General features: G+C 44.9%; 4 protein-coding genes across 5 annotated transcripts; 2 read left to right on the forward strand and 2 right to left on the reverse strand.

Moving 5' to 3' along the window:
• The first annotated feature begins 251 nt into the window (after positions 1-251).
• LOC125545566 (PHD finger protein ALFIN-LIKE 6-like) lies at positions 252-5005 on the forward strand. Its single transcript, XM_048709561.1, has 5 exons — positions 252-500; positions 615-647; positions 1498-1726; positions 4171-4300; positions 4401-5005. Exons 1-5 carry the CDS (start codon positions 395-397, stop codon positions 4692-4694), a joined length of 792 nt encoding a protein of 263 aa, XP_048565518.1. The 5' UTR covers positions 252-394; the 3' UTR covers positions 4695-5005.
• Positions 5006-5402: 397 nt separating this feature from the next.
• LOC125545567 lies at positions 5403-8213 on the forward strand. The gene is made up of 6 exons (XM_048709562.1): positions 5403-5860; positions 6490-6565; positions 6933-7063; positions 7172-7242; positions 7389-7470; positions 7887-8213. The coding sequence occupies exons 1-6, from the start codon at positions 5486-5488 to the stop codon at positions 7905-7907; spliced, it is 756 nt and encodes a 251-aa protein (XP_048565519.1). The 5' UTR covers positions 5403-5485; the 3' UTR covers positions 7908-8213.
• A 41-nt stretch (positions 8214-8254) lies between these two features.
• LOC125545565 (2-C-methyl-D-erythritol 4-phosphate cytidylyltransferase, chloroplastic) lies at positions 8255-11378 on the reverse strand. The gene is made up of 12 exons (XM_048709560.1): positions 11131-11378; positions 10880-10962; positions 10731-10802; positions 10240-10295; positions 10075-10154; positions 9839-9921; positions 9655-9732; positions 9238-9306; positions 9020-9088; positions 8858-8904; positions 8681-8771; positions 8255-8502 (listed from the first exon to the last, which is right to left on the reverse strand). Exons 1-12 carry the CDS (start codon positions 11243-11245, stop codon positions 8449-8451), a joined length of 897 nt encoding a protein of 298 aa, XP_048565517.1. The 5' UTR covers positions 11246-11378; the 3' UTR covers positions 8255-8448.
• Positions 11379-13021: 1643 nt separating this feature from the next.
• On the reverse strand, positions 13022-18053 carry LOC125545568 (protein root UVB sensitive 6-like). 2 transcript variants are annotated; one of them, XM_048709564.1, is made up of 14 exons: positions 17537-18053; positions 16710-16808; positions 16520-16633; positions 16047-16118; positions 15822-15932; positions 15588-15707; positions 15293-15394; positions 15143-15215; positions 14587-14667; positions 14441-14505; positions 14245-14346; positions 13972-14151; positions 13501-13836; positions 13022-13393 (listed from the first exon to the last, which is right to left on the reverse strand). In XM_048709564.1, the coding sequence occupies exons 1-13, from the start codon at positions 17867-17869 to the stop codon at positions 13768-13770; spliced, it is 1521 nt and encodes a 506-aa protein (XP_048565521.1). In that variant the 5' UTR covers positions 17870-18053; the 3' UTR covers positions 13022-13393; positions 13501-13767. The 2 variants fall into 2 exon arrangements, with proteins under 2 accessions (XP_048565521.1, XP_048565520.1); XM_048709563.1 differs by having other exon boundaries at positions 13022-13420.
• Positions 18054-27093: the final 9040 nt, after the last annotated feature.

Below are 27093 nucleotides of genomic sequence, written 5' to 3' on the forward strand. Positions count from 1 at the left end.
AAAGAAAAGAAGATAAATCCAGAGACTTGATCTAGGGATGGAGATCCAATGGTTCGCAATCGATGGCCAAATTTGGAGTCACGTTTTGTAGCACTCACCTCTTGGAAAACCATGCTCCCGCGCAACGGACGGCCGAGATTTTGCCCTAGGGCCGAACGCACGATCGGGACGGATCGGCCAAAGCCGGGGCGCAAATACTCGCGGAAGCACCCACGGGATTCCCCGGAAATAAAACCCACTCCTCCTCCATCTCCACCTCCACCTTCCAGGCTGCCTGCCCCTCCTCTTTCTCTCCCCCCCCTGCGCTCCCACCACCGCCTCCTCCCCGTCGCCGCGCCCCGCCGCCGCGCTCGCCCGCCCGCCGGGAGTCCCGGACGCCATTGCCCACGCCCCCATGGACGGCGCCGGCGCAGGAGGGGCGTACGTCGCGCGCACGGCGGAGGAGGTCTTCCGCGACCTCCGCGGCCGCCGCGCCGGCATGATCAAGGCCCTCACCGAAGGTGCGCGCGCTCGCCCGCCCCCGCCCCCCTCCCGAATCGGCCCTCCCGGTTCTCGCTTCTTTTCCCCTGGATTCGCGTCGCTGAGCTGTTTGTTTCCCCTTGCTGTCGTTGCAGATGTGGACAAGTTCTTCAAGCTCTGCGACCCTGGTGAGCGCCTCCGATCTCCTCGGGTTTCTCGCCCGCGCCGGGGATTCTCGAATGAGGGGGCCTTTTCGTGTTCGGCTGTTTGAGTTCGGTTGCTTTAGTGTTAGATTGGAAGCTGAAATTGGAGAATTTTCGGTTCCGTTTCCTCCCTCACGTGCTGCTTCGAGTTGGAATTATCGGTGTTTTTCGGGTGCCTTCCATCAATGCTGTGCTGGGTTCCTGGTGCTAGGTTTTGTTCAAAGATTGGGACTCTGGGTCGTAGTTCTTCTACAGAGAAAAGTATTCCGGGGGTTGATTGGAACTGGGGAATCAGGGCTAGGTCTTCCTTTCCTGTGGAATTGTAGCACTCGGTTGTTGCCATCAGACTGAGATTGGTAGCTTCACCGGTCAATTTTACTGAAAATGCATAATATATTAGGCAAGTTGCTGCTGACTAGTTGACTTCCGGTGTGTTTTTGGTGTCTTTGCAGCTCTGCGTATGCGTTTGTTTGTTAGGTTCATCGCTGTTGCCTTAGCCAATTTAGTGGAGTCGTGGGCATTAGTGACATGACGACGGGGCTGAGTAGTAGTGAAACTGACTTTAGCAGTGTTCTTTCGTTGCATTGATAGCACAGGGCATCGATATCAGTGCATCTGGTTGTAATAAGTGATTGCTTACCCTATTCATGTACTCCTAATTACTGTGAAGTTTTCGTTGCTTATCATCATTGAACATTATATTACGATTTGGTCCACATCGCTATATGCATGACAATTCCACTCTAGTGAGCACTGTAGTTCTGGGCATGATTACTCAGACTGATGCTGTACAGGGTATTATTGCTACTGCTGCTAATCCCATGTTATTGAACAGAAAAGGAGAACTTGTGCCTTTATGGATATCCCAATGAGACATGGGAAGTGACCTTGCCAGCTGAGGAAGTGCCCCCAGAGATCCCTGAACCAGCATTAGGAATCAACTTCGCTAGGGATGGAATGAATGAGAAGGATTGGTTGGCGCTAGTTGCAGTTCACAGTGATTCCTGGTTGCTGTCCGTTGCATTCTACTTTGGAGCCCGCTTTGGCTTCGACAAAGAAAATAGGTAATTATTCTATTGTTGAACTATGCGGGGTTCTTTTCCCCTCTCATGTGCACTCCTTTTTTTCATCTTGATTTCATTTCATTGTGAACACTAAATTGGTATGGTTCATGTGTTAGGAACTTAGGATTCCTGTTAATGGCTGTTAACTGTTGCTCACACACAATCGTTTATTGTCGGGATTGTCAAATGGAATGTGTTCTGTGCATATTTCTTACTGTGGACCATGTAAAAAAATGATATTACACTGGCAAGTTAAACTAGTGAGAAATATCAAAACCTAAATTGGTTATAGCATATGTTTATAAACTTTATAGCTTTGTCATATTTGAAATTTATATTTTAGCTTGAAAGTTATGAATTTCCAGGTCCTGTTGTGAGTTGTGACATGAACAGGAAGGGTCGGGGATTCTGGAAATGTGTTTTACTTGATTATGTTCTCAGGGTTTCTGTTGGCAGTTTTAATTTCACATCTTTTTGTCAGTGGTGATTGGACACTAGAACCATGTTTTAGCATGATTTTAATAGGTTATTTTACCATCATGATTCATAGAGATTACATAATGTAGTTTACCTTCCAGTATCTTGTTCTGTCTTTTCATGTATAATATGAGTCATTCTGTATCTGAAATGCTAAATGCATGTATTGGTGAGAGCTGCGGCATGACATGATTTGCAGTTTTGCACATCATTGTCCTGTCTACTTTACTGTCACAAATATGACACGTTTGAAGTTTAGGGCATTGCGTATTACTTTATTAGTGCATCAAGTGTCTACCTTTTGTGGATGTCAGTTGTGCTGCATAGAGAGAAACGATGATGATGTTGATTCACATACTATTACCTGCTGCAAATACTTTTGAATTGCTACTTGGAATATAGGCTTTATGTGATGCTTCATGGTTACTCCATTAATTCTCATCTTTCCTTGCTATATCATACTAGACTTAAATATGTTTTTTGACAGTTGATTCATTATTCATGTTTGTGTGGTTCAAAAGATGGTTTTACTTGAGAAAATGGATCTTTTACTATTTGGAGTAGGCGCTGCCTTACTGCAGTTAGTTATGTTTGTTTTGTAGCAGCGTAATGTACTTGTTGGCACAGCATGGTGTATATCCACTGCTCCTCACATTTCACAGATATTGGAAAATGTTGCCAGGCACTTTAGAAAATGTGCACAATGGTTGAAGAGGGTTTGTATCCTACAAAATAAACATAGTTCACCATATGAACCACTAGTTATCTTGTTTTAGACAATGTGATTGCAACCATGATTTCTACAGTTGAAGTAAGAACTACAATAAGTCGTTTGCAATTTTGTGGCGATCTTTCATCAAGAAAGCAATGACATTGAAGTCTTAAGATGTTTCTGTTCTCTTGGCGTAAGCACGTGCACACCTCTAGCCACTCTCACAGTCACACACAAACTGTTTGCTCTATTCCATGTACAGTCTACTGATCAGTAGAATGAATCTTGGCTGTGAAACAGAATGTTTTGTTGTTTGCTGTGTTAGGCTGAGTCCATTTTTGCAGAGTTTCTTTGTTTAAGGTGTTAAATGCCATTGGCTGTTTGTCTGTTTGAACAACTCATGCTTAAAAGACATTGTAGTTGAGATATAGAGCTATGTCCACCATGGATTTCTTTTTTGGTCTGAAAGACATTGCAGTAGAGATATAGAGCTATGTCCACCTCCTTAAAAGTTATAGCTTCACTATCAGTAAACACTTTTGTTTTTTCCCTCTCCTGTTTCTGTATCCTTTCTCCTTTTGCACCGAGTTGTTTCTGATATACTGTAAAAATTTACCGACTCAATATTAGAAGCATGAAGACCTCCTTCTGGACATTAGAGTCGTCATATCATACTAGTGTTCTGTAGTTCTCAGTGCAGATGATTTGATAGAATGCCCAGGGCTTAAGAATGGGGTATCGGGATGAATCAAATCATACTAGTGTTCTCTGGTCTTCTTTTACAAAGGACTTTTGCTATTTTTCTGTTCTGCACATCTTGCTGTTCTCTTGTACTTTGTTTCTCCTGGGTGTTCCATAAGAACCTAGGATGCCAGCCTGTATCCACTTCTTTCCAAGTAAGAAACAGTGTCTTGACTAATGTGGGGATAATAGTATTGATAGTTGTAGCCAGAGTAAAAACAACCTCACAACCATTAAGAAAAACAGGAGAGGGGTTTCCTGCGTAGTTGTTCAAAATGGCTTGAAGCTTGCGGGGAGGAATAGCCATGTTTACATGAACATTCGGCTTACATGAACATTGGGCGTGCATGAAAACTTGGTTGGCTGTGCTGGAAATACAAACCCACTAGACTGAGAAAAGAATAGACAGATTTACAGTGTGATAAAAGAACATGTGCCATGGATGGAAATTTGGTTGGGTGTGCTGGAAATACAGTTTTACATTTTGATGCTACTTCATTATTTTCCTGTGCAGGAGGCGACTGTTCAACATGATAAACAACTTGCCCACTATATACGAGGTAGTGACAGGAATTGCCAAGAAGCAGTCAAAGGAAAAGACTCCCAACAGCAGTAGCAAGAGCAACAAGCCCAGTATGAAAGTGGTAAGTGCAACAGCCCCTGTTTTTTTTTTTTTTGCTGCCATGGATGATGGTGTTGTGGAATCGCCGCTGATCCACTCTTGCCTATGCTTGCTGGGTGCAGCTCTCGAGAGCCGAGCCCCGCGCAAAGGCCAAGGTGCCAGTCCCCAAGGACGAGGAGGAGAGCGGCGAGGACGAGGGCGATGACGAGGAGGAGGAGCACGACAACACCCTGTGCGGGACCTGCGGCACCAATGACGGCAAGGACGAGTTCTGGATCTGCTGCGACAACTGCGAGAAGTGGTACCACGGCAAGTGCGTCAAGATCACGCCCGCCCGGGCGGAGCACATCAAGCACTACCGGTGCCCGGAGTGCACCAACGGCGGCTCCAACAGCAACAAGAGGGTCAAGACATGAGCGCGCGGCGCCGGAGAAGGAAAAGCTGCGCCGCGCTTGCTGCGAGGAAAACCAAGCAATCTTCGCCCAGCCTCTAGATATCATTTATTCATGGCTTAGTTTCCTTCCTAGTCTGTAAGCGTGCTTCATCGTGTTTTAAAAAACTATGAGATTTTCGTGTGTTGACATCAACCAGCCTTTCTTTCTAGCATGTAAACTCTGTCGACTGCCAGCTGACCATTGCTTCATTATTCGTGGATCCTTTGTAGTTCGTGACTCTGTTGCCGTCATTCGTGTTGGCATTTGCACTGATCCTGGGTTGCTTGCTTGAAGCTGTCTTGCTCTGTTGATGGAACACATATTTGTCAGGATGTTTGGTTAATACTACAATTCCATCATTCGTAGTAGTATTGACCAAACATCCTTCCAAATATGGGGTACTACTTTGGTGGTTGGGTGGTTTTTTTTGTTTTGTTTGACACTGGAATAGTTGGGTGATTTTTCTCCCTGCTGTCTGTCTTGCTAAAGTTGTGTTGCAAAACAGCAATGACTTACAGGATACACTTTTTTTTTCTGAGAATCACTTGCAGGATACACGGGTCCCTCCCTCCTCACAGGTCTGGGCCTACGCGACGCAGGCGAGAACGGGCCGCACGGCGAAGCCCAGCCCACCAAGTAGCGAAAACCGGCCACTTTCGGAGCCCAAAACTAAACCCATCAAAAAATCTCGTCCGGCCGTAGACGACCAAAAATCCGCCGCGCCGCATCCAACCCCTTCCTTCCTTCCGTTCCTCCGCCGCTCCGGTGGCGCGATGGCCGCGCGGGCCCTCCTCCTCCGGGCAACCGCCCGCTGCTGCTCCCCTCTCCACTCCCCCACCGCCGCCCCGCGCCTCCACCCGCGGCTCCGCAGCCACGCCGCCGCCGCCGCTCCCCAGCTCCGCTTCCCCGCGCTTTCCTTCTCCGCCTCCGCCGCGTCCACCAGCTCGCACGGCCCCAGCGGCGGTGACGCCGGCGAGGGGGAGGATGACAAGGGAGCGTACGAGAACTACCTGGGGATGAGCGACGACGAGCTCATGGCGCAGTGCGACATGGGCACCTTCAAGTCCTCCGGGCCCGGCGGCCAGCACCGCAACAAGCGCGAGTCCGCCGTGCGCCTCCGCCACCACCCCACCGGCATCGTCGCCCAGGTCAGCTTCCATTCTCCAGTTGGGCTGCGAGTGCCCAAAACAGAGTGGTTGATTTAGCCGTGATGTCCAGCCCAGTGCTTGAGTGCTTGACGGATGTTGGTTCTAACGGTGAACTTGTAGCCTCTGGGAGATGGAGTACTTGGCACTTCCCAGAATATCCACACCATTGTCAGTTGAGCTTTAGAAGCGCATTGCCTAATTGAGAGATTTATGCTTCAAGTCAATTAACATAGCGATTATTAGTGTGTCCACAACATCAATCAACAATATATGCACCCATCATGGCGGACAGAATTTTTTATTGCTGTACCAACAAAGATCAATCTATCATTGTTTCAGTTAGTGCGCGACAACCTTCATCGATGTCTTTGAACCCAAACAACATCTTGCACTAACCCTCTTAAATGAACATTCTATGCAATGCTTGCCTTGTTCGTGTTTGATCAGTATGGAATGTTGCTTTCCCCACTGAATTCATACGGCCATCACACTGAACTTCAAAGTTCAAACCAACCAAATGTCTGATTCTTAATATATATTTTCCCTTCATGTCAGCCATCTTATGTGGTAGAACTAGCTCTTTCTCCACTCCTTTGCATGATAGTTTATCTCATTGTGCTTCCCCACAGGCTGTGGAGGATAGGTCACAACATAAGAATCGATCGTCTGCTTTATCTCGGCTTCGGACCCTGATTGCTCTTAAAGGTAAATCTGATGTGCTTCAAGTTATGCATGTTTTAGCTCAGTAAATGTTTAAATAATACTCCGTCTGTAACTTTCTAAAAGACGTTTTTAGAGTCCATGACAGTGTCAAAAAATGTCTTGTATTAAGTTACAGAGGGAGTATCATGCATACCCAATACCACAACTTTGTGACCTAAACAGCTCAGAACTTATTATGTTAGTTGCAAATAACCCCAAGGCAGCAACCTAATGTTTCAATAATTGTTTAATTGATCACCATGCACTTACTCATAATTTACAGCAGCAAAAATGTCGGGTTATGTTTACATCATTCGTTTTCAATTTCCATGGTAGTCATGTAACATCTTGGTCGTTCACATCTTATCAGTTAGGAGGCCGATAAACCTTGATAACTACACTCCTCCAGTTGAACTTCTTCAGATATTGCCACTGAAGTCTACCATTCGATCAAAGGATGTTGGCAGCCAAATTGGGCCAAATAACCCAAAATTTTCTCCAGTATGCTTCTCTTCTTACCTTAAATATGCCAAGTGTGTTTTTATCTCATGCTCAATGTTACCAATTTGAATGCTTCCGTTTCCAATGTTCTCTTCTGTTGGTGAGCAGGGAATGCAAGCTTTATTAGATCTTCTATTTGCTGTTGAAGGTTCTGTATCAGAGGCAGCGAAAATTCTAGGGTAATGCATGACTTTCTAGTCTTCTTGGCAAGTGTAACAAAACAATCTGTTATCAAAAATGGGTGCTAGTTTACAACATGTTCAATCCATTTGGTTTTATGAAACCATCTACTATACAATATGTTGAACTACTTGACATGATGCAGCCTAAGCACTGGTGCCCTGTCAAGGTTAATTCTATCAGATGATTCTCTCCGAGCGGCTGCAAATGAACTGCGAGCCTCCAAGGTATTCCTGCAAATCAGTGTCCAGCTGGTTGTACATGTCTGTTCGTTGAGAAAAGAACAATACAGATCGCATGCCAAAAATCTGCACTCCATAGTCGAGTTCCAGCAATAACTAGTTATGTCACCCAGTGTACCCAAGCTTAGGTGTACTATGACTTCAGTTTCCAGATCACCAGCCATGATATGATCTCCTATTTCATACTAGCATTTTTTTTAAATAAGATTATTTGGAAATTTATGCTAGCTAAATCATGGGTCAATTTGTGTTACTGAAACCGCATTGTCATATTCCCCATCACATCCAAGTTTGAGTCTTTGCTGAACTCTGAAGCCACATTTCAGTCCCAAATTCTGCAATTTTTGAGTAGCATGCTGGCTACTCAAATGAAGATCTTAACCACATATCTGTCTCCACAGGGACTGAAGCCATTAAGATGATGCCCCTTTACAATGTTATCATCTTCTGCTGCGCCACAGGTGCCAAGGTGTCTCATTGCTCATGATTTCATGGCATGCCATTGGAGCTTATGCCCAATTCCTTAGCGCAAGAAATGCAAAACGTACACAGGGTCTGTCTTATACAGGGCCATCATCATGCCTGCTTGTTTGTCTCACACCATTGTAACCTTGTTGTTGTACAGTGCAATTGTACTTTCACATGTCGCCATCGCTTGATGATGCCTTCAACAAATTGGATCTACTTTTAAGCCATATAGTGTCTTTTTATTACCAAACTACTCTTCACATTTGTGTGTCCATTTGCTGCATTGCTGTCAACTATGAACTCAAACAGAAAACCTTGCCATATATTCATTGCCACGGAAAGAATGTTACATACAGGTTATCTATCTCGTGTATGAGCTACATGTTTATTTTTCTAGTTCCCAAGAGGCCAAAACTGTGGAAAGGCAATGGAATGTCGTACTGACAAATTCATACAGGTGCCTCTCAAATCAAGTAAACATTGTTAATATTGGCCCTATTTATCGTTCATCAAACGCTCAGCTAAGAGCATGTCATCAGGAGTAGTCACCTGCACAAAGTTCACATGTCGAGGTTCAGTTAATTCAAACTTAAAAGTTCAGAATATACTCCCTCCGTTCCAAAATAGATGACTCAACTTTGTGCTAACTTTAGTACAAAGTTAGTATAAAGTTGGGTCATCTATTTTGGAACGGAGGGAGTACTAGTTTAAATAGCTAACATGATACCTTGATGTTTGTATAAGAGCCCTCAGTGATATAAACAGGATGTTTCAAGCATTCTACGATGGAAACATCATCAGTGACCTCAAGGCCATCCCTGTGAGTGCAAAGTTTAATCAGCAAGAAGAAAATGAAATGGGAATTAGCATATCAGTGGATTATATCTGCTGTGATCCAGCTAACCTCTTAACAAGCTCGAAACCATCTTTGAGCAAATTAGGCTTCATCACCTACAATCAGAATATATTTCTAAGTCATACTGTATCCCCCCACATAAAAATGAACATGGAGTCATGGGAAATACAAATCATGAAATGTTCTTATTAGAGGCAATACTATGATTACCTGTGGAGTTTGCATCTCCCAGAGGGTTTTCCTATCGAGGGTTTTTACGACGAAAGAATCGCTGTTGGCCTGGAGACAATTGAAGAGAGAGGATTAAAGTTGCACAGCAAGAATGCCATCGGAACATCAATCATGCAGTATGCTATTATTAGGTAATGACCGAGGATCTTTGCAAGCTCATCTTTTATTGATGAATATCTAGATGTATAAACAGTAACCTCCTTTATAGTAGCTTTGACAGGCACACCAAGAACAGCTGCTCCATGCACCGCAGCATCTTCTAAGACCTAGTCAGAAAAATCAAAACCAATATTGTTACTTGAGCGAACTGCAAGATTTTACAAATGTTACCTTTCCCCCTTTACAAAGTTACTATGAAATACCAAAGCACCAGGATTAAATAAGAAATTCTTCAATTTTTCTCAAGGCAGCATAAAGAAGTTCGAAGCCAGATATTTTATCATGCATGTAGTATAATTCACAAAAATATCAGTTGCGACTTCTAAGGGGAGAGTTTTCTGTTAGTTGATGACTGTGCAAGAAGTTCCCTTCATAGGAGAAGAAAGAAACAAATCCAGGAACATCTTACAAGGCACGCTATGATGGATAATTCATGCTGGATCATAGAAGGTAACCTTTTTTACATCTTCAGAGGATACCAAGGGTCTTGCAGAATCATGGACACAAACAAGTTCTGAATCTCCATCAATTTCCTATGGACAAAGTTTTTTGTTCACAAATTATACAAATGTTGAAGATATCTACAATATTGGTGTACAAAAGCAACATAACAAGCAGTATAGGTGGGCTACCACTAACCTGAAGTCCATTAAAAACAGAGTCTTGTCTCTCTTTTCCCGGGGTTGTAAATTTAATAGGTATTTGCAAGTTTTCAACAGAACCTGCGGAAACAGTTGACTGATGAACATCTTACTCCGAGGCTGTGCTGTATCATTCTTTAAATTTGGTCACAGGACTTAATTATAATAAGGCGTAGATGCTAGATTTATAAAAACATAGTGAAAGCAATGAGTATGGGATGAGTCCAGACGAACCTTCAAATAAATTTTTGTAGGATGGATCACACACCACCACGACTTCTTTCACTTCCTTCATTCCACAGAATGTCTTTAAACTGTGGGACAGAAATGTAAGTATTTCGTGTCTGCATGAAATTGCCAAATCAGGGAATTAATAGGTTCTACACCAAGGAAATGAACCTGTGCAGTGCAATTGGTACTCCCAGTAATGGTAGATACTGCTTAGGCATATTGGCCTGTTACAAAAGGTGGAGGGGAATTTAGGTACATTCATCATCCACTGAAATGATTCGCTAGTTCACTGCGAAATACTAAACTTATTTCGAAGCAGCACAATTCCCCACAGCAGATCTAAAATTGATGCCATCAAGCATTACACTGATGCCTGTTCATTTTGTTTAACACTACTCCTAATGTTCAAGAAAGATAGAAATCTCTTGTACGCTACATTTATCTTCACTTGTAGCACGAAAAAGTCGTATAGATACACCATCAGAGTGCATATCAGCAATAGAAGAACAGCTATGGCATTTCCCACCAGAATTGTCACACTAATGTAATGAACATAACCCGGAGCAATACACAGAACACTGTCAAGGACATAATACACTTGAGAACAACAGCCGCTCGTGGAAGCTAAGTTTGGAGCATGATGAGATAAGAGAAAATACCCCCATTCTCTTCCCTTGCCCTCCGGACAAGAGGACCACCGAGACGCTCCTCTCCTTGACAGCCTCCCCGCCCTGGCAAAACAGAGCCCTCGGTCAGTCAGCCAGAAGAGCTCACACCACATACGCGTGTCATCCAAAATCCACCGTACCTGCGCGCCGCCCGGTTCAGCAGCGCAGATGGCTGAATGCGAACGCCTCGTGCTCCGCCGCGGAGCAACCCCGCAGCTCCCACCTGACCACAGTTGACCCCGAAAAAAAGGAAGGCCTCAGTACAGCAGCAGCGGATAAGCTGTTACAGACAATCGGACTGGAACTCTAGCAAGTTCGCAGCCCCAGGGGCGCCGGGCCAAAACGAACGGATTAGAGGCGATTGGCCTGGAGCAACACGAGCGATCCTCACCAATCCGCAGGCGGCGGGACGCGGGAAGCAGCACGGCCGCGGGGCATGGAGGCGGCGTCGGGGCGGAAGGGGGCCGCGCGTGCGGGTGGAGGTGGAGGCAGAGGCGGAGCTCCATGCCGGAGGCGCTGGTGGGTGGCCCAGGGAGGGAGAGGGCGGGTGGTGCTGCTGGCGATGGGCGGCCGGAGCGGAGGCGACAAAAACAGTGGGAGGAGGCATCCGGGAACGGAGGTGAGTGTGGTGCGGATACATTCCGGTCAATCTCCGCCGTCCACGAGTTCTGTTTTCTCCGTCACGTGCTGGGGAGGTCTACCGTTTTACGTCAACGGGTCATAGGTTCCCTTTTCCAATTATTATCCATCGGCTCCTCACTTTGTTGTTGTTGTTGTTTACTGCTTTTTTTTGGCGAAATGTTTTTTTTGCGGGAATTGGCGAAATGTTGTTGTTTACTTGTTGTTTATGGAGCATATCTGAGTTTTCATTCTTCACAAAAGGACGTCAATCAAACCTTCATTATTTCTCACTAGGCTCACGGCCACATGGACAAGGCTAAACACCCAAAATGCAGAGACAAGCCTCCGCCACACTACAAACTATAACTCACCCACCAAAACGACCGACAGGAAAATACATCATCGAGTCATTGACGTCGCCGTTGGCAATATCGTCGAGATGGGAAGCCGAGATGGGCAGCCTCAAAACATGAAAAGTTGCAGTTCCATCCGGTAGATCGGGACCTCCACTCACTCCCACACCAATAGGGTCGACAGAGGAGGAGGGGGGTGACGATCTACCGAAAGAAGTTGGCGTGCAATGGACCTAGATCGATTCATAATGATTACGCTTATATTTTCAGTTTCATGATTTTTTTTCAAATGTATAAACAAATTTGGCATCGAGCAACCGAAGAAAGATTTGATTGACCATATGTGGGCGGTTAAAGGAACAACTAGTACATATGTAAATTACTTTGTTCGATCATAATATTTAAATTAAAACTACTACTATATTGCAACAATTTTTAGCTAAACTAAAGCTAGATATGCAGCTATTTTGAGCGAACCGGAAAAAAATGAGGTTGTGTGTATGCGGCTAGTTTTGGATGACTGGCTCGCACATCAATATTTACGGACTGATCCCTGGTACGCAGACGAATGCGGTGTCCGGTTTAGGGTTCCATGTTAGAGATGTTGTTGGGTTAGGCGCTATGCTATTGGAGTTGCTCACAGGTTAGGTGCAGTTTCATGCCACACCCCGATTGTATCCTACTCAGAATGGGAATGGGTCGGGTCGCTAACCTGACCTAAAAATTCGAGGTCAACGGGTCATGTGGGTGGGTCTCAAACGGGCTGGAACAGGGCCGGCATCAGGTGGCCCGCTGGATCAGCCGGGCCGGCCCATCTATAGTCTTATATCTCACACCAGTTACAATCTTCGTCGCGTCCGTGTTGCTGTAGGACCCGATTTTGCGACGTAGTCCGTGTTGCTGTTACACTAATCAGATTTCATTATAAATCATGCCTAATTTTAACATCTTGTTTATCCACAAGTCAATGGAATATAAAAAGTGTTGACTATTTTTTATATGGATCGACCCGCCTCTCAAATTGGCCTTGGGGCGGGGCCACAGGGGCCAAGTCCGGGTTGGCCCGTTCCCATCATGACATCCTTGCATATTGTGTCGGCTGAGATTTCGAAGTCCGAATGCTGTTTAAGAAAAGGATCCAGCTATAAACGGAACGAAACAGCTCGTTTCGCCCCATCGGCCGTACTAACCCAGATGCAGCAGAGTACCAGAATATGCTGTTGCAGCGGCAGAGAGAGGGGAAAACACTTTCAAGCTAGTCTGTCAGTGACGGCCACAGCCATGTCGCAGACCACACATCACACAAGATTTAACTCAGCAGCAAAACGCTTCCGATTATTACAACAACAAGCAGGTACTAGTATGTACAAGCATCGACATGAAAACACTCTCCATCCGAAAAACTGCAACTTACAACAAGCGGACCTACAAAGGCGCATGACGAACACCACATCTCAAAGCACAGCAAAAAAAGGAAACAGCTCTTCCTACATTCCGAAAACGACTCCGCAGCCGACGAACACCACTCACGAACAGGCTACATACAGTTAGCAAGTCCTCTCCATCACAGCGACGCTACTACCAGCAAGCTTAAATATACGTCCCTCTAGGGAACCTACTCCTATGCAGTTAGCAGTTGGAGGTCGCCCTCGGTCTTCTCATGGCTCGGCGCGAGCATATCTCCTCCCACGTTATTGTTTCGACGACCTGACAAGTCTCAAGCATCAAATGATTGGGCAACAACAGATTTCTGGTGTAAATGCAAGTCAAGGAGGGCAAGAACTTACGAGTTACAGCTTCTTGGTGTCCCCGGATTTCGGCAGCTGTAGTTGATACAGCGGTTAGGGGTTGCACGAGATGATAGACTCACTGGTTCACACCTAGGCCGGGCTCCAACACATGTTAGTTCAGCTACCAACAACTCATCAGCATCATGTCCCATCTTCGTCGAAAAAGCTAGAGTAACAGCTAGAGATGGTATCATCCCGTCGAAAAAGCTAGAGTAACAGCTAGAGATGGTATCATCCCGTCGATGGTAAACGGAAATAGTGAAGTCACTGCGGTCTCGTGACGCATAATCGAGCCTTCCCAGGGTTAAGAAGTGATTCCGACATTATCCAACCCTGACATACAACGAAAAGGAATGTGGTTAGTCATGTACCGAGGGTTTCAATCAACCGGCTTGTCACAATTATGTCTAGTAGTTGGGAGTGCTAGATAGTAGATAGCACACTTATCACAAAGAGAAGGAGCGTTACCTGTTCTTTTGCTTTCTTCCTGAATGTTCCGTAAGACGACGACACAATTTTGCAAGACTCTGCGATGTGTGCCAGGAAATCCATGTTCCGTGGGTGCGGGTTCCCATAGTGATCTGATCGATTGGAGCTCATCCTCTTCCGTTCATGTGATACATTGATGAAATGCAGCAACACATGGGCCTGTAAAGCAGTATCATTATCAGGACGTAGGACAATTAGGGACCACAAACACACCTAAAAGCCAAAATAATTGCAATGCAAACAGCTGCTTACATGGAAAGCAGCTTTGAGAATGTCATCTGGCTTTGCTTGGTCCTTGAGTAACGCGTATACTTTATCCTTCGTTGGGTTATATGTTACCATGTATCGCTCATCCTACAATTAAGATAGGAAGTATTAGCCATACCAAAAGAAGTAATGCAGGAAATATACTGGTAGTGGCCACTGGCCAGGGAGCTGGAGGATGTACCTCAAACAAAGGCCTTGTGGCAACAAATGAAACAGGTTCTTGAAATGCTTCTCCAAATCGTGATCCTGAAAGAAAGTATCAGACTGTAAAAAAAACATTCCATGTACAACGAAAGGACCAGAGTCAGAAGAAACCATAGTGCAAACCTATTGAAACTGGCTCATGCCGCCAAGGATGAATAAATATTGTCTCCTGCGAGTTTCCTTCCTTCAACGAAGGAACATACCCTGTACCATGAAAGGTTGGAGAATCAGGTACTACATAAAATTGCAATTAAGACAGAAGATGCATCTAAAAGAGACCACAATTAGAACTTCCAGAGACTCTAAAAGTCCCATATGGCAGTTTCGAGCTCAATACTGTGAGTGCAAGGATAGAAGAGAATATGTCCAACCTATTGTGCTGACACACACCAAAAGTTCATGTTTTCACCATGGTTATGGATTCATGAAAAGGATCTTGGTACCGGTCAAATCTTTTCTAAAGCCTTTTGAATTGTTACTTTGCTATGCCTAATACTGTATTTGGCTTCGCTTTAGTAAGCCTTCCACAAATATAAGTGCCGCTTTACTAGTCACATTAATATAACTGATAAAGATCAGTGGTTTGTCCATATAAACAATTCTAGAAGTATGTTTGCTTTTTCTGGAACAATTCAAAGCATAATATCTAAAACAATCAAAGCAGAAATCTGTGATTTACCTGTCTTAATAAAGGAATCCACTGCAACAGTAAACCTTGCCCTGTTTAGGGTATTCAGCACAACAGACCTCACCTGGTAAGAAACTCAGTATCAACATATGACTTGCAGAGGGAACAACAAGACCCAAGAAATAAAGTATTGAAGTGAACCTCATGATATGAACTCAGGAGATATCCACATGATAGCAGGGCAAATGAAGTCACCAACGATGGGTTCCGCTTTGTGATAAAGATGCTCAAACCAGTGCCCAGCTTCATGTGAAATCATCAACAAAATAATGTCAGAATTGCTGCTAAATTAAGTGAGCAGATGATATCATGTACTCATACAACCAAAAGCTCAGGTCACACCATCAAATTATGCGAGTAAATCAGCCAACTCAGTTGCATGCCTGATTAATGTGCCACTTGCCCAAAAAGTTCAAGGAAACATGTTAATAATTACCAGATCTGCAATGTTCCCGACGGATTCGCCTTTAGCGGTCACATCTCCAATATTTTCTCCTCTTGCATATGCCTTATAGATTGGGGTGCGAGTTGACGTCGACGTAACAGCAGCAACATTCTAAAAATGTTGCATGAAAAAACAGAAGTTCTTCATCAATACTTTCAAAACAGTGTCGAGTATATGTACTTCAAATCCAATTACTGCAACTTTGAACAACTAGCGAGGACAGACCTTTACAACATTTGCAACGCAAGCCATAGGTAAGAAAAACTGAGGGAAGGCTGCAGTAGCTAACTCTATCCCAGCACCTATCTCCAGCAAGAGATCACTAGAAAAGCGGAGCTACAGAAAATTTCAGTTTCAGTTAGTCGTGCACATGGGACCAAGAAATTGGAAATAAAGTACGGTAGATAACTAGATGGTAAAAAAATGTAAACATGCTTTAAAATGTTTTACCTGCTTTAGGTCATTGTCAAACTTCTTTCCTTGTCGCGCAAAAAGCATTTTTCCAACACGTCCAGCACCGTCCTGGAGCAGGACCACAATCACAACTATATGATTAGAATAAATAATACATGTTTGATTTCTAATGACAAGAAGCAAAGAAGAGCATATCAGCCAAACAGAAGATATTGCTATCAGATGACAAGAAGCAAAGAAGAGCATATCGGCCAACAGAAGATATTGCTATCAGATGACCAATAACTCTAGAAGGATAAAACTTCAGGTTCATGAAGTTTATCGCAAAAAACTATTCTACTCCCTCTGATCAAAATTAATTGACGCATACTTACTAAAGTTGTAGTAAGTGTGCGTCAATTAATATGGATCGGAGGGAGTAATAAATTTCTGATTTGTCTTATAATGAATCAGCAGAAAGGTATGATGACCTGAACAAATAGATTCTTGAACAGACATGATTTGTTTACCTTGAGGATCCAGTTGATAGCAATGGCACCTGGTGTAACCTTGCTTTGAGAGACTCCAACGGAGCTCAGCAAGGTTCTTGTTGTGAACACACCCATTGCTCCACCAAAAAAATGCTGAACAGCGAACAAATCTTTGCATGATACATATGAATCAAGACAGTGAATACTGAACACAAGTTCTAAACTGTACCTTGAGAGCTCTCCAGGTCATGTATGGGACGTATGAAGGAGTAACACTGTCTGGAAACCCTTCAGGCACAACATAAGATCTTACGAACGCCATTATTTCCTGCAGCCATAGTGTGTAATGGTGTTATTTAGTATTCTAAACGCTCTTATATTAGTTTACAAAGGGAGTACTTTATTAGAGATAGAACATAAATGTGGAGTGATTTCAACTCTCCACGCAGCACTTTAATCTTCACATAATAGTGTAGAATCCTCTATTCAATAGTTGAAAACAACTGCTGCACAACTTAACTCCAAAATGAATTCCATTAATCCCGTTTTTTTCTCTAAAAAGGACGAGAATAAAGTGAAGAAGACAACTTCCACAGGTTAAAAAGAACTTTCAGTCAGCAAGCAACTTAATCTGGCATGTGTAGTCCACTGCAATATTAAATTTCCTACAAACTACCTTAATCCCAACTAAAAATTGACGGTGAAAACAATACTACTTTGGACTAAATTTTACTTTGTACTACAGGAACAAAGTCATAGTCCTGGAAGTACGACACAATTTACTCTCCCGGTTTCACCTAAATAAAACAAAACTGCCTCGAAAGTATCGAGTCAGTACACTCCGAAGAATTACAGAAAACATATCTACATTGTGCAGCTGCACAAATAATCTACAATTCGCAGATGGCTACGCCTCGCGTACACCAAATCGCCGAAAATCCACAGCCAATTCCCCCAAATCAAACCGGAAACCTAACGCATATCCACCAGACCACCAAAACACAACCAACAGCAGCAAACACGACGGGACGCCGCAATTCCACCAAAACAGCTCACCTCGGCGGGCGGGAGCGGCGACTGGAGCGGCACGGCCCGGACGGAGGCCCCGAGGGGGACGGCGGACCCGCCCCTGCCCCGGCCCTTGCCCTTGCCCTTCCCGGGGGCCGCATCCACCACGTACTTCCACCGCCGCCCCTCCACCTCCTCGAGGCACAGGAAGCCCTCGAGCGCGGGCGCGGGCGCCTCCAGGGCCGCGGGCGCGACGGCCTCGGCGATCGTGGAGGTCCGCACGGCCTCGCGCACCAGCCGCGCGTCGGGCGGCGGCGGCGGCGCCTGCACCGCGACGGCCTGCGCCGCGGCGGTCCGCTTGATCCCCACCGCCGGCGCCATGGGCCGCTGCGCGGAGGGCGAGCGCGGGGCGCTGCTTAGTCAGATGGTTGTCGCGACGGGCACACAGGACAGGACAGGACAGGAGGGCTGGGCGAGGCGAGGCGAGGCAGAGTGGTTGGAGAGAGAAAAGGGAGGGCGGAGGGTTATATTGGCGGAGCCGCGGAAATGCCAAGATGGAGGTGAGAGACCGGACAGCGGAGAGAGAAAAGGTTTTATAGACCGGAGGAAGTCTCTCCTGGCTCCGCTACGGGCACTAGCGCCGTGCACCCACTTTACTTGTTGCCCTTCACGGCGGGGCAGCCGGGTCCCGGCGGCCGGAACATGGTGGTCCGGCGTGGCGCCGGATGCGCGAACTGCTACGGGCATACGGTTGACAACCAGTTGTCTTATACATAATGACTGTTCGCGGGGTAGGGTTGTCTGCGACATCCACACGTCAATAGTTATTGGAAGTCTATGCCGGAAAGATGGTTGGGATATGCCGATGTGGTTATCCAGTTGCGTCATTAAAAACATGAACTGCAGCATGGTATATATCAACGGTTGAAAACACAATTTCTTGCACGCAATGAATATTTATGGATGGTAGGTTGTTACTGTGATCCAAACGTCAGTGATTGTTGCAAATTTATGGGAAAGAGGTGATCGGCGCATGCTAGCTTGCTGGTCTAGCCTGACACCGAAAATGTGAACGCTACAGACACGCGAGAAGTTGAAACACCGCTATCTTTACACATAATGATTGCTCCGCGGGATGGTGTTTTATCTATGATCCATATGTTGGTATTGGAAGTTCATGAGGGAGAGATTATCGGCTTATGTCCACATGATGGGTAGTGTGGCAACAAAAATGCGAGCCGCTACGGACATTGAGAGTTAACACGATAATGCACGCAATGCTTGTTTGTGAGATCCCTGCGCCGGTGGTTGCCAAACGTTTACGAGAGAGAGAGATGAGCAGTGCACACCAACAGGGTCGTCTAGTGTGACGCCAAAGATGAAAGTTGAAACACCATAATCTTACACACAACGACTATATTTATGTGTAGGGATGTTTTCGGATTCACACGCAAGTGGTTAATGAAACGCCGCTATCTTACACGCAATGACTGTTTGTGGGGTAGGGTTGCTTGTAAGATCCATATGTCTGTGGTTTATCGAAAGTTTAAGAGAGAGAGAGAGAGAGAGAGAGAGGGGGGGGGGGGTTGACTAGTGCATGCCAACATGATGGTCTAGTGTGACATTAAAGATGAAAGTTGAAACGCCACTATCTTACACACAATAACGGGAATTATGAGGTAGGAGTGTTTTTGGGATTCACGCGTGAGTGACTATTAAAAATTTATGAGGAAGAGATAGGAGGTGCATGCATGTCAATGTGATGGCTCGGTGTGGCATCAGAGACACGAGCTGCCATGGACACAAATAGGAGAAAAACAATGGTGTAATCTAGGATAGTTCATGCGGATCAATGTATTTTGTCACGGACCTATATATCCAAGATAAGAAAGAAAGCCTAGCGATTAAGCATCGGCTTTCTATTCCATCTAGCGACATGTACTCATTTTCTTGTATGAGCCATTTGATTTGTGGTTGCACCCTTTCCAAGTCGAACTTAGGCTTTCCACCGTTTCAGACTCCGGAACCCTAGCAGGGCGACAACATGCGCCAGCTGAAGGCGAGTTTGATGCTCGATCGTGCGCGGCAAGTATTGGTAGGAGTTCCTGCCATGCATCGGCAAAGTGTACAGTTTCGTGCTTTTGAAGTTTGTCAAAAAATTATTATAATATTGATTATTATTATGGTTTTGCTTCAATCGAGGATTGGTAAACGAAAATACCGTGCATACGGTGCCATGATCCGTTCAATGTCTGACATCAATATGAATCACTGTGCGTGCGACCTTTTTCAGTACGACTTACGTACGATGCTTTTTTTTAGGGTGACTTACGTACGATGCTTACTTGGATGGCTGCGAGCCCAGGTAACCGATCAATGAATGGCTCCAATTGTTTGTCATATGAAAATCATACAGGAGATGTCGTACGTGTGATAGTGCTCATGACTAAAAACGAGACAATTTAAGTACAGGGGTTGTCGTACATGTACCATCGTTCGTTGGTAAATCATATACTCCCTTCGTCTGGAGATTTTAGTTTTAGATACAATCATTTTTATTCATTTATTCGACAAATATTTTCGGGTATGAGAATTTTTTATTGTAGAATTAGTGATTTTTTCACTCATAAGAATTAGTGGATTTTTTTCTCGGGGTGGATAATCCTGGTTGGGAGTGTACTGCGCCGGGCGGGGGACGGCGGAGACTGGAGGCGTGTGGCCGGTCCATGGGCTCAGATATTTCGGGGGGCGCGTGGCTTCTCTCCCCGCGCCGCGCCGCGCCGGTGGGCCAGCGGAATCAGAGCCCCGTGCGGTGGCGTTAAGTACGAGGTGGGGGACGCGCCGTCGAAGTGGCAGCGAGCGGCTGTAGCATGCACGTACGCCTCTGCTCTCCACTCCACTCCGTTCCGTTCGTACACCTACAGGCCACAGGGCTGTGCCCGCCCGCGCCGCGTCCCAGCGCAATGCGGCGCGGCGGTGGAGTTTTCCTCCATGAGATCACCGGGAAAACGTCACCACACAAGCGCGACGTGTCACGCACAGCGACCGGCCGGAGGGTAAAACACGTGCGAGGCGCGCGCGTCGCCCACGGTGACTCCCGTTTTCACGTGCCCGGGACATGTGTAAATCGCGGCCGCCGACCGCGCCCACGAACCTCGACACAGCCTCCTCGGGATCGCGCGGTGCCAGGCGCTTTCTGAACCCGCTCCGGCGTCACCCTCGTCCGTTCCGCCGCTACCGGACGGAGAGCTGGCGCCCGCCCGCCGCGCGCGTGAGCTGAAGAGCGGTGGACGGCCGAGCGGCCGCGCAGGTGGCGCGCCCCGGGCGGCGCTGGTGGGCCGGCGGGCGCCGTGTGGCCGCGCGACGGACTGACGGCCGCGGGGGCCGCCAGTTGTGCCGTCGGCCCGCGTCCAAGTGTCGGGCTGCATGTTTTTTTTCTTTTCACAGCGCGGCGGCCGCGGCCTGCGCGGTTTGGCACCGCCCGGCGGTTGGCCGCTCGTACGAATACGTAGAAAGAGACTCGGTTGCCGTCTCATGGAGTACAGTGTTGAATGTTTCCCTTTTCCTTTTCCTTTTTTTTTGCTCTGAAAATATTTGAACGCTGCCGCTCGATCACGAGGAGGCATGAGAGATGGAAAACAAGTGAAGGTTACGTGCAAGAATTATTATTTTTGCTTCTCCGGCCGAATAATTTGACTTGCACGCAGGGCCGGTGAAGTTTGGTGGTCGCCGGCCACGGTTAGGTCGTTCGGTTTCACCGATCGAACGACGCTGGATGGGGTGTTGGAACAAGCAAGTCGTGTAGCGGCTGCTCAGGCGCAGGAATGCCACTCATTCAAGCGGCATGGTCAAAGCGTTTTTCAGGTTTCGCGCGCCATGTTGCCCAGCACATTTCGCGTGACCTCGGAGCGCTGATCCGTGGCGCCACTGCCCACGCACGGCTTCGGTGTCCTCCTGACGGGGCTGACCACGACGGAGAGAAAAACTTGTGTCTGTTGGTTGGCGATGCGCGGGACTATCTAGCCGGCCGGGTCACTCAGATCGTCAGGCGGGACAGATATTTTTCTTCTTCTAACATCAAAGACTAATCGAAACCAAAGATGTACGTAGTACTTCCTCCGTTCGTAAATATTTGTCTTTCTAAAGATTTTAAAAAGTGACTACATACGAAGCAAAATAAATAAATTTGCGGTCTAAAATATGTCTATATACATCCGCATGTGGTAGTCTATTTAAAATCTCTAAAAAGACAAATATTTAGGAACGGAGGCAGAGAGTACTTCGTTATCTTCCTTGGGTCACGTCGTGCTAATCACAAGGAACTTGTTGCATCATTGCATACACCAGACGAGCTCGACGACGCCTTTCGCCGAGGCTTGTTATCGGACCGTTTCATGACAGATCGTCTTTGTTTTCTTTTCCCACCGCGCGCGCATGCATCCTCGGGTTGAACGATGCAAGCAATGCGGAGAGAGGCATGGAAATATCGCGCCCGGCCGTGCCTTGAGCTCTTTGTCCCGGCATCCGTCTCGTGTACGCCGTCCGTTAGTTGCCGACCCCCCGTTGAATCGCAGCGCCCACAAAACATGAAGCAAGGCGGTCAATCCGTTCAACTATGATCTTTTAATATGCAGGGTAAAGTACGTAGCAGATTAATCACTGGATTCTACTACTAATATGTAACGATCTGTCACTGGTGCTGATTTACCGGCGTGAGCAGTCAATTCTGTCAGCTCGGCGGCGCACAACAACGCCAAAATGCGCCGCTCATCGCATCCCTCTCTGACACACCTGCACGCATAAAAACAATTCTGCCCGCGGACTGCGGCCCAAGCAGCGACAAAGACGGGGCGTGCGTGCCCCCGCACCGCACCTGAAAGATTCAAGTGAGCATGTCTGTTTTGTCGACGCATATGCACGCCGCGCACTCGTCGATCCCGACACCTCTAGAGCTGGCCTCACGACTCGTCGATTCGGAACTCGAAACGCATCGTCTAGCTCCCCTGCCTGTCCGATCGACGTTATTTTACGCACCACGCGTGCGCCAGATGCTGGCCTCGTGTCGAGGTCGAGCAGACGCGGCAGAGACCGGCGAAAAGGCCCGGGTTAGTTTAGTCTAGTTTATTACACGTAGAAGAATTATTTTAGCGTGCCAGGCCGAGCAAGAGTCGATGGATCGTTGAGGTTCCGGGAGTAGCTGGCCAACACCCGAGCGCCTCCACCTGCATGCATGAACCACGTGTCCTGCAGCCGCGAGAGGGCCGTCTCGAGACTTCTCCCGCCCCCTCACGATTATTGCCTGCGCGCCGATCATATGATGCTCTTGTCTTTCACCTCACGCTGAGGGCGACCCGTACGCGTGCGCCTCTAGCTTTCGTCGCCATGACAGATGCATGGCGTGGCGAGTTACGCACTGGAGATACAAGGCAAATTATGCATGTACGTGCTCGGCGACGTCTGCATACATACAAGAGACGAGACGGACGTACGCAGACGCAGGGGATCATACTTTGCTTTGGCCCAGACACGTCCGTGTGGATTGGCGAGCGCATGAACGCACGTAACCATGGTAGAGAAACTTTGCAGTCCTCATAGTAGCTTTGGCACGACGGATCGGTGAGCATCAATGATATATGGCCTGCCTCGCATATAAAGGACATAATAAAGGAAAAAATATAAGGACCCTCTTATCTGGGACGGTTAGCTGCGAGAGGTGTCATTTGTGAACGTTTTGATGACATTTTTGGTTGTCTGTAGGGTGGCAGTATTTTTCAGAACGACATTATATTTTCTGAGAGGGTGATAGTTTTGAGCTTTCATCCTAAAAATGTTATGTCGTTAGAAAGAAATTGTCACCCCCTAACAACTAAAACTGCCAACAAAAACGTTCAAGCTGCCACCTTTTCCTAACGAACGGTCATCAAATAAGATTTCCGAACTACAAAGTGATTTCGCTTTTTAATGGATTTTCTGATAACGGTGATAAGTGCTGGCTGCACAGTCAGTCGTTTGCACTGTACAGTCCGTTGAGCTGTGGTTGCGTACATAATGAGACATATTGAATGCATGCCAAACTTTCTTCATATATAGTACCACCTCTATATTTTAGTGATCTAAACGCTTTTATATTTCTTTACGGAGGAAGTAGTTACTTGTAATCTTGTATGAAGTGCGGAAGCATCATTTGAGTGTGAAAAGGCCACAAAGCGCGCGGGAAAATCGGAACGATCGAGGAGACTCGTCAGTGCGCGAGTCTTCTTCTCTCTCCTTTTCTCGGACAGAAAAAAGTGCAGACCACAGGGTGAGAGGAGACTCGAAGGCGTTATCTGTCTAGCTAAGTGGGAAGAATCGCATCTGGGCGGTGGAAAATGGAAAGAGACTACAAAGCTAGGTGCTGCTTTGCTGTCACGAACTCTCCAGCGTAGAAGCTTTGAGAGGCTCGTAGCGATTCAATCAGAAACAGGAGAAACGAATGCTTTTTTCAGTGAGGAAGCAACCTCAACTTACAAGAAGAAAAATGTTCGCGAAATAAAATAAAAAAGTCCACACATTCAATTTTTTATTTTGCAAAAATAAAAACAATGTTAGCGAACTCAGAAAATGTTCAAAAGTTCCAAAAAATTCATGAAATTAAAAACATGAATTTAAAATGGAAAAGGCGAAAAATGGAAAAAAAAGATATAAATAACAAGCGAAAAAACACTAAAAGAAAACACAGGAGAAGGGAAAAGCAGGAAAGGGGGGGGGTCTTGCTAGTTGGGTTGGCCCAATCGTACACAGGGGCATGCATTACCTCGCTATCCATCGACCCATGCGGCAAATAGGATTCAGCTTGCCCAACATACATTCTTACCCATATGTGCTGTATGGTCGAGTAACGGCGATCCCACCAAGCTTGGGAGCACCTAAACAGTGGGTACCCATGCAGGGGATCCCAGGGAGGCTCCGAACAGACGCGCATGGTGCGCCCAACCGCCATCATGTGTGAAGCGTTGGGTGTAGCGGCGGGAACATCATTTTTTCCCTTATTTTTGCATGTATTTTTTTTATTTTTTTGTTTTTCTCGCGTGAATCATACAGTGCGAAAAAACATGACCAGACTTCTCAAAAGTGAAAAGCATAATTGTGCTTCATGAAAAAAGCACAACTGCGCTTTGGTATGAAGCTTATATGTGCTTCCCATAGCTCTGCTTTCCGAAAAGCGAAAAGCATAGCCTTCCGCGAGAAGCACAATAGTGTGCATGAGATCTAATTTTAAAAATCCCGACAAGAAAAACGCAACATGGAAAACAGTTTGTGACTTGTTCGGAAGATAAACATTTTCAAAAAATTAATGAACGAAAAAGCACAAAACTCTCATATTGCAGCAAGTATCACACCTGCATTGCGCCACTTGTCACTTTGATAGGAGGTGGGAGTGAACTTTGCAACAGGTACCCTCTACCTAGTGATTTCGAACAAGCTTTATGAACAAGTTTTAAATGTCATGCACATTTTTTGAACGATATAAAATATATTTTTAATCACTCAATTTTTTAACATTGTATAAATATTTTAAATGCTGAAAATATTTTTGAAAAGAATGATTTCTATTTTTTCAAATCACATACCATTGTTTGAATGGTGTGAATATTTTTCACGTCGTATAATCTTTTAGAAAAGTAATCACGAACATGTTTCTAAGATGCGTGAGCATTTTTAGAAAAGTCATGTACATTTCTCTGGCTGCTATCATCATTTCTTTGGTTACACGAATATTGTTCTATGTTGCATACGCGTGAAGCGTTTTCATATTGAAGGAAATATCATTCCATTTGAAAGCAAATAACAACAATAAAACAAAAGTATAAATTAAAACATGCGTTGGAGCTCATCCCCGTGCCGGCTCGGCCCATTTATCACTGACCTCGCCTATATCTGGCCTTCAGCGAGTCCAGCTTCGAGCGAGATGGGCCGGCCACCCTCGTGGGAGGTCACAGCCTCCTTTAATGTTCTTTTTAGTTTTTTAGTTTTCTATTTTCTTAATTAGGTTTTTTATCTTTTGTTTATACTTTCAAATATTATACGTATATATATTACAAAAAACACTCTAAAAATGCCGAACACATATTTCAAAATGTTTAACAAGTATTTAAAAAATATTAATCAAGTATTCGGACAATGTTGAACTTGTATAGAAAAATTGTTGATAATGTATTACAAAAATGATTATTATTTTCTGACCATGTATAAAAAATATGAATCAATCATTTGAAAAAATGTTGATCAAGTATTTTAAAAATTATAATCAAACATTTTGGAAAAGCCAAATGTGTATAAAAAATGTTGACCATGTATTTAAAAAATGCTGAAGAAATTTGATCATGTATATAAAGATGTTAATCAAGAATTTCAAAAAAGAACAAGTGTTTCACTAATGTTAATCAAGCGTTTGAAAAATGTTAAATGTGTATGAAAAAAATGTTGACCATGTACTAAAAAATGTTAGTCTAATTGTTAAAAACAGTTAATCAAGCAGTTTTAAAAATTCTTGATCAAGCATTCAAAAAACAATATTAATGTTGTATATAAAAAATATTAATCAATTATTTAAAAATGTTTAAATGTGTATAGAGAAAATGTTGATCATGTATTAAAAATGTTAAATTAGTATTGGAAAAATGTTAAACATGTGTTAAAAATGTTGTTCGCATGAAAAACACAGAATGAATACCAAAAGAAACAAAAAAAACCAAAAAAATGAAAGACGAAAAAGAAACAAAATAAGCCAAAGAAAAACAAAAAAACAATGAAACTGAAGAAACAAATTCGAAAATAATGAATAAACCTGAGAAAGAAAAAGTTAAACAAACAAAATAAAATTAAATACCGCAAAGAAAACTAAATAAAACAAAAAAAAACGGTGGCAAGAATTGGCTCTTTTACCTTAAATAAAGGAAGTCGAGCCCTAGAGTTCATCACGAACCAAACCTGGTGGCTTGGCTAGCATCGCTAGCTCCTATCTTTTTTTTCTTTGAGATAAACAACGCTCTTCATTCTAAATCATAATGTCCCAACCCCAGTTTTGTTCCCTTTTTCTTGATTTTTTCTTTTATTAAGTAGGCTTGTTCAGTTGCTACCCAAGACACAGAAACCTTTGATAACCCATAAGTATAGGGGATCGCAACAGTTTTTGATAAGTAAGAGTGTCGAACCCAACGAGGAGCTAAAGGCAGAACAAACATTTCCTCAAGTTCTATCGACCCCCGATACAACTCTACGCACGCTTGATGTTCGCTTTACCTAGAACAACTATGAAACTAGAATTACTTTGTAGGTGTTGTTGGATAGGTTTGCAAGATAATAAAGAGCACATAAATAAAAAGTAGGAGCTGTTTAGATAAAGACACAACTAAGTTAGTTTTAGTAAATAGCTTTTTGTTACAAGAAAGTTTTTTGTCCCTAGACAATCGATAACTAGACCGGTAATCATTATTGCAATTTTATTTGAGGGAGAGGTATAAGCTAACATACTTTCTCTACTTGGATCATATGCACTTATAATTGAAACTCTATCAAGCATCTGCAACTACTAAAGATCATTAAGGTAAAACCCAACCATAGCA

This window comes from Triticum urartu, chromosome 3, assembly GCF_003073215.2.
Source record: "Triticum urartu cultivar G1812 chromosome 3, Tu2.1, whole genome shotgun sequence".
In the NCBI taxonomy this organism is placed as follows: Eukaryota; Viridiplantae; Streptophyta; class Magnoliopsida; order Poales; family Poaceae; genus Triticum; species Triticum urartu.

What these genes read in the sequence shown, in the direction of transcription:
- LOC125545566 (XM_048709561.1), top strand. Translation starts at nt 395, where the DNA reads ATGGACGGCGCCGGCGCAGGAGGGGCGTACGTCGCGCGCACGGCGGAG. An exon ending in GATCAAGGCCCTCACCGAAG is followed by an intron (nt 501 to 614) that starts GTGCGCGCGCTC and finishes CTGTCGTTGCAG; the next exon opens with ATGTGGACAAGTTCTTCAAG. An exon ending in ACAAGCCCAGTATGAAAGTG is followed by an intron (nt 4,301 to 4,400) that starts GTAAGTGCAACA and finishes TGCTGGGTGCAG; the next exon opens with CTCTCGAGAGCCGAGCCCCG.
- LOC125545567 (XM_048709562.1), top strand. Translation starts at nt 5,486, where the DNA reads ATGGCCGCGCGGGCCCTCCTCCTCCGGGCAACCGCCCGCTGCTGCTCC. An exon ending in ATAACCCAAAATTTTCTCCA is followed by an intron (nt 7,064 to 7,171) that starts GTATGCTTCTCT and finishes GTTGGTGAGCAG; the next exon opens with GGAATGCAAGCTTTATTAGA. An exon ending in ATGAACTGCGAGCCTCCAAG is followed by an intron (nt 7,471 to 7,886) that starts GTATTCCTGCAA and finishes CTGTCTCCACAG; the next exon opens with GGACTGAAGCCATTAAGATG.
- LOC125545565 (XM_048709560.1), bottom strand. Translation starts at nt 11,245, where the DNA reads ATGGAGCTCCGCCTCTGCCTCCACCTCCACCCGCACGCGCGGCCCCCT. An exon ending in GGCAAGGGAAGAGAATGGGG is followed by an intron (nt 10,296 to 10,730) that starts GTATTTTCTCTT and finishes CTTTTGTAACAG; the next exon opens with GCCAATATGCCTAAGCAGTA. An exon ending in GGTTTCGAGCTTGTTAAGAG is followed by an intron (nt 8,772 to 8,857) that starts GTTAGCTGGATC and finishes TTGCACTCACAG; the next exon opens with GGATGGCCTTGAGGTCACTG.
- LOC125545568 (XM_048709564.1), bottom strand. Translation starts at nt 17,869, where the DNA reads ATGGCGCCGGCGGTGGGGATCAAGCGGACCGCCGCGGCGCAGGCCGTC. An exon ending in GCGTTGCAAATGTTGTAAAG is followed by an intron (nt 15,708 to 15,821) that starts GTCTGTCCTCGC and finishes CAACATTTTTAG; the next exon opens with AATGTTGCTGCTGTTACGTC. An exon ending in CCACAAGGCCTTTGTTTGAG is followed by an intron (nt 14,347 to 14,440) that starts GTACATCCTCCA and finishes TCTTAATTGTAG; the next exon opens with GATGAGCGATACATGGTAAC.